Source organism: Prosopis cineraria, unplaced genomic scaffold, assembly GCF_029017545.1.
Source record: "Prosopis cineraria cultivar Desert tree isolate PC_DT_omini unplaced genomic scaffold, ASM2901754v1 PC5, whole genome shotgun sequence".
In the NCBI taxonomy this organism is placed as follows: domain Eukaryota; kingdom Viridiplantae; phylum Streptophyta; class Magnoliopsida; order Fabales; family Fabaceae; genus Prosopis; species Prosopis cineraria.
Window position 1 is genome coordinate 5841652 of NW_026555336.1, and position 6265 is coordinate 5847916.

Here is a 6265-nt window from a genome sequence, read left to right on the forward strand (position 1 = left end):
AAATATTTAAACTTCATTAAATGCTTGCAACGGCTTCTAATGCTGACGCTAATATAAAAGTTGGTCTGTGAGCTTCCAAAAAAATGCTCATTTAAGGCTAATTAAGGTTGAGATTTTTCCCTAATCCAAACAACATAAAATGAACATTTTATATTCTAACTTTAGTTTGGTTGATTCTAATTAAAATTGAATGTTAATTCAAACATGCACTTAAGCATCCACCCATCCTCGGGCTTCATTAGGCCTTTGAAGAAGCCTAGTGATTTATAATTTTTCAACTTTAAGTGAATAATGAAGGCTACATCGATTTAAGAAACGAGTAGATAAACTTTGGAAGAGGAAAAAGACAAACTTTTTCAGATCATCTGAACAATCATTCATTTTCATTCAACCGCACCCTCGGATTCGGACCGAATTCTCAACTTCTCAACAACCACGCTGCTTTCTACTCTCTATAATATGAACACTATGAATCAGTGATCAGTATACCCACTCTGTCGCATTCGTTCCATCACTCGCTTTACTAAACCTCTTTTTCCGGTCAACGTTACTCTATGTCCCCGCTCTATTGCTCGATCCTCTGGCTTGATCTTTTTTTTGGGTCTTCATTTTCATCTGCTGCCCTGTTTCTCCAATGGCTCGGAGGCGAAATGAACCGGAGCTCACTCTATCAACTGGTTTGATTCTCCTGATGGTGTGCTTGGTCTCATGCGGCATGGTTTATGCTTTCGTCTCTTCTGTGTTTGCAATCTCCAGCGGCGCCTCTTCTTCAGGTTCACGTTCTGCCTCCATGGCATTGTTGGACCAGGACGGTGCTACTGGTAGGGCGGATCAGGGTTATGGAGGAGATAATGGAGGATGCTGTAGAGGAATTGATAATTTGGAGCTCTGGGGCGCGACTGTGAAGTGGGGTTCTGAGTTAAATTCAACAGTTCCGAAGGTTGCTGCAACGCTTGTAAATCCATGTGTACTGGCAAAGATGGACCATGTTTGTGCGATACCTGGGTGTTTTGTGGGAAACGTGAGACTTGTGGATCCAAATTTGGTGAGGTAAGTTACTTTCTAATTCTTGCTTGAAGATCTACTTGTGTGTGTGTGTGTGTATTCATTGACATATTACTCCTCCTTTATTTCTAGATGCTATCTCTTTATATGGTTTCTAAGTATGAATATTGATTCAAACAACCAATGTAAAATAGAGCATTGTTGGTAGTTACAATATGGTAGGAAAGAATTTCATTTAATTTCAGATTTTAGATATTGAGTTTCTTTTGGATCCTCAGTATGATCATGAGCATAGAAGTCACTGCATGTATATTCATTATTTCAGTGTTGGTTGAAGAAACAAATGGACGGCTTAGCCCCTGAACGGCAAGGAGCTAAGGAAACAGTTGGCTGGACTTCTGGTGTCATCTATGGGATGGGAGAGGTACTGAAAGTTTGATATTTTAGAATGAATGTGTTGGAAAGAGCTGTCATCAACAAATGAAACTAAGGCATGCTTTAACATTCTCTCTTCCATAAGCCTTATTAGTATGTCAGTGATATGCTAATTATCTTCAAAATGGATTTTTCTTTTGGTTATTCAAAACTAAGTATTGAGATGGGGTTTCTTGAAGAGAGACGAACAGTTGTTCACTATATCTGGTGCCCCTAACCACCTGCTGGTAATGCTATTGAGCTGAGATGGCATTGCATTCATTTGATGTCATTGGGTAATATTGTTTCTTTGTTAAAAAAAAAAAAATCTGATCGTGGAAGTGTAACGGGCTCATCTATAAGGGAGAAACTTGAAATTTGACTTTAGCAATGCAGCCAAAGACCTGTGGTAAGAGCATAAGATACTTTAGTTCTTTATGGCAATTAGAAGATTCTTTGTTCAGCATAATCTTTGGAGGGGCAAGTCATGGGATGCATGACAATATGTGATTATCTAAGCGACCTATTTTATATTATGTACCAAGGTGTGGTTTGCTTGATGGTATGGGATGGGATGAATATGATATATCCAAGCAGAACACCAACTTTTGTATTTGATGTCTTGTGATTATTGAGTAATCTTGGGCAGATTACACATGTAAAATTGTGTTCTCTCTTTCAATCCTCAGTTATAGCTTACAAGTCCCTGTGTGATGTAATACAAAGTTTGAACTTTATAATGTTATGAATGATTAAATTGTTCATTAGTATACTTTTTTCAATTATTTATTTGCAGGGTATTATTGGGCTGGAAACTGAGTATGGAACTCTTCATATAAAGGTAAGTAATCATGCTTGTGTGTGTGTGTGTGTGTGTGTGTGTGAAATCAAACTGGTCTATTTGAAAGTGCAATTGGAACCCTTTTCCCAGTACAGTAAGTTCAGGAGTCAAAATACCAAAAACACCCATGTGGGTGTGATCTTCTTGTAAACTTTGAAAGCATTTCTCTCTTCTCCAGTGTAAAATTGATAGCACAATGCACAAAACACCCTTGGATGAAACATTTCTCTGAATATAATACCTAAGACAGTGGGTTTTTGCTGTGTGTGTGTGCTAGAAGCTGATGCAGTTATTAACCCAATAGATTATTATTTATCATTATGATGTGTTGTGATTGTAGTCAAAAGCCAAAAGCCTGTTGCTTGCAGAAAACGCAACTCCCGACATGTTATTATCTGTAGATTAGCTTTTTAATGATTCGTTTTGGTGCACATTTACACCAACTTTAAATACTATATGGTGCAGCTTTTCCCCGACTGTGCCCCTCATTCTGTTGCTTACATTCTAGAGCTGTTGGCTTTGCGCCATTGTGCCGGCTGCCACTTTTACCGTGCAGAGAGCCGAGGTGATTCATGGGATTTGGCAGGAAACCATGTAGAAAACGTAAGACTCTGAAATTTCCTGGTCTGATGCTTTCATGGCACATAAAGGCACACGCATTTTCTTTATCAGATTATCCATCCAAATTCTGTAATGGAATAATTCTCTTTATTCCAGGCTGCTTTTGGACCACCTTATGGATTGGTTCAAGGGATACTAGAAGCACAAGGGACCACATTCAAGGAAATCCCTATAGAAGATTGTCCTATTCTTAAGAGAGGTTCAGTTGCTTGGGTTGGTTCTGGCCCCGCATTCTTTATTAGCCTGGCTAATCATGTGGAATGGGGACATGCACACACGGTGTTTGGATCTGTTTTTCCAGAAGACATGCATATTGCCGAGAGAATTGCCACACTTCCTACCACATCTGATGTGTGGAACAATGTTAATGTTACTGTCTTGGAAAAACCTGTCCCTTTGTTCTTACGAAGAATCGAGAAAAGCCACGGAGAGTTTTAACACTGATGCAGATTTCTGTTGATGCAAATGATGATAACTCTTATGTTTCTAAAAGCATACGTCTATGATCCTGCGATTTTGTTTGAAGCAGACACTTCTGCCATGTATTTATGCTGACATTTGATTCTCTTGTTCATATTGTCTAGCTCAATTTAACTGTGGGCAAGAATTTTTTCTAGTTCATGTTGCTATAGTGGAATAAAAACTCTTGACTTGTTTTGACACGTTGAAGTGAAGAGATTTAGATATTCATTGGTAGAGATTGAATTCATATACCAACATAGAAGCAACTTAACTAAATTTAACTGGCTAGTGCCAAACCCCTAGGGGTTGTAAGTCTTGAATACATGAATGTTCTTAATTGTAACTTCTCTATAGATGCAAGGAATTAGAAGACCAAACATGGAACCTAAGACATTGTCTCTCATTCTTGGTCCTAACGAACCATGCATAAGAATATTGCCACTAACATTAACATCCCAAAAACTAAAAATATTGTCTCTAATCCTGAATACATGGATGTGCTAGTTATAGCTTCAGACTAGTGGTGAATTAGGAGACATGCCAATCCATGGCATGGCTTCAGCTGGCTTCTTGGCATTGTTTGTTTGATATGGAGCTCTGGCAGCGATTCTGGAAATGCAAAAGAAAAATACTTGTCATTTAATGAACAATAATACAATATGCACAGAAATGCAACAAGCAACATTTCTTGATCAAAGTTCTTTATTTGTTTGAGAGAGCCTACCTATCCTTTCTCTTCTCCAAGAACCGATGAAGTGAAGCTTTCCTAGCAATTGGTAGATCTGTATGAAAAGGAAATCGATGATCAGAAACACAATATTGTCCCATTGTCTCAAAAGCATACAAGTCAAACAAAAGGGAATTACCAGCAATAACAGGTCTGGGTTGTGCTTGAGAGTGCTCTTGACCCAAATTGCCGGCAGCATTAGGATCAGCAGAAATTGTGACCAAATTAGGAGGAAATGAAGGATAAGCATAAGCAGATCTGTTGAGAGTTTGGGAGTTTCCTTTGCCTGCAAGGGCCATGATCTCCTTGGCTTTTTCAGCTGGAAAATCATCAAACACAAGAACTTGTCCACCATAGAAGATTGTCAACTGTGCAGATTTAGGCTCCATACTCACAGGATTCATCACACTGTACATCAGGAAAAGAGCTCATACATCAATATTTAATATTATTTGGTAACTATAATCTTTGAAACCCTAATCAAAAATTGAGGAAACAAGCGAACGGACCAGGGATTCACAGAAGTCTTGGTCGGAAGAAGGTTCTTAATGGTTGCAGAGTGACAAGATGTCTCAGGAGACCCTGTAAAAATTACTTCAAATTCAGAGAGATCTTCAAAAGCATGCAAGTAGGAATATAATCCATGTCCCCAAATATTCTCCAGTCTACTCACAATATCTCAAACCTTATATTGTTCCCAATAAGGAAACTAAGGCCAGGAAAAAAGAAACAGTCGAGCGTTTCCGAAAACGTAAACAGAGTTTTTATAGGAGAAGATTTTGGAAAGTACATATAATTGTCGGAAAGTATCTCTAAATTCTAAACTCCAAATCTTATAGTAGGAGTAATTTGAACAGTAATCTTTGTCAAATTAGAGAAAATTACAAGGACGCCTGATGCATTCGTTAGATCCATAGTTTCAAGTTTATAGCAACCGAGGTTGGTCCAAAAAAAAAAAAAGTTTATAACAACCGAGAGGGAAAGCAAAATTAGAAATAGCAGGAAACTTGTCTCCTATTATCCTATTCTAAGATTTACTTTACGTCAACTAAATTTAATGGAGAACGAAGTAAGATGAAAGGAATTATATGTCTATTTTCCGGGAATCCAAACAGAGAACAAGCAACATCCGATATTTGCGAGAAGGAAGAAAACAGCAAGAAAAAAAAGAGAGAGAGACGAAAAAGAGAAAAAACTTGAAATGTCTGGAAAATCAAACCATACCGGTGCCTTCGATGTTGCATGTCATTCCGAGAGTAAGATCTCCGAAGCTGCCTTTCTCCTTGAGGTACTGACTCAACAGGCTACAAGTCTGAGAGAAGGCTGACTGCTCCGACGACTTGGCCAGCTTCAGGTCAGAAACCTCCGAGTTCTCCGACGAGCAGGACATGTTTGCCGGCGAACACAACCACAAGGCTCTCTTTCTCTTTCTCTTTCAAACTTGAAATTGGAGAGAATACAGAAAAGGGTACGATTATATAATTTCTGGAGGAGAAAATAAAAGGAGGAAGAATTAAAGCACGAGGAATACATGGTGGTACTAAATAAAACACTGAAAAGTCTTATTTCGTGGAAGCTGTACCACAAATACAATACAAGTCGTCCAGTGGACTCTCTCATAAAAGACTTTATTATTTGTCTATTAATTTAATTTAACAGCATCAATAATTTAATTCGTGTGGCGGTGGGTGACTAATTCCAACACGTGTTCCTTGCGTTCGGTCGTACAACTCGCAGCATTAGATGAAAACGGCCAAGCCCCGGCGCGGCCTTTGTCCCCTGCATTTACGGGCATGCCCTTCCTAAAATGCCATTTTTAAAATTATTTTTTGATTTAATGTCTTACCTTTTCAATTCCTTTCGTACCATTCTAGCAAGAAAATGACAATTCGTAACTACCAATTAAGGTTGGTTCTGGTATAAGATAAAAAACAACTTATTAGATTTACTAATTTACTAATGTTTAAATTTTTCCCTTGGAAAGTAAAGGTATTGGTGATCAACATTACACTTTATAATTTATATCATGAAAAATGCAATCATTATTCTCTATAATTTTATTAAATTTTACTTTTAAATTATATAGTTTTTTAGTTCTCAATCCTTATAATTTTAATAATATTATATAATTTTTTTGAAGTCCCCAAAAATTTTAAATTATAAAAATTATAAAGATTGAAAACAAATTACATAAA

The 6265-nt window shown here is 37.5% G+C and overlaps 1 protein-coding gene and 1 pseudogene across 1 annotated transcript; one reads left to right on the forward strand and one right to left on the reverse strand.

Moving 5' to 3' along the window:
* Positions 1-317: 317 nt before the first annotated feature.
* Positions 318-3543, forward strand: LOC129312122 (uncharacterized; annotated as a pseudogene).
* Positions 3544-3600: 57 nt separating this feature from the next.
* On the reverse strand, positions 3601-5553 carry LOC129312123 (protein TIFY 10A-like). The gene is made up of 5 exons (XM_054954718.1): positions 5295-5553; positions 4580-4652; positions 4210-4478; positions 4068-4125; positions 3601-3952 (listed from the first exon to the last, which is right to left on the reverse strand). The coding sequence occupies exons 1-5, from the start codon at positions 5458-5460 to the stop codon at positions 3856-3858; spliced, it is 663 nt and encodes a 220-aa protein (XP_054810693.1). The 5' UTR covers positions 5461-5553; the 3' UTR covers positions 3601-3855.
* Positions 5554-6265: the final 712 nt, after the last annotated feature.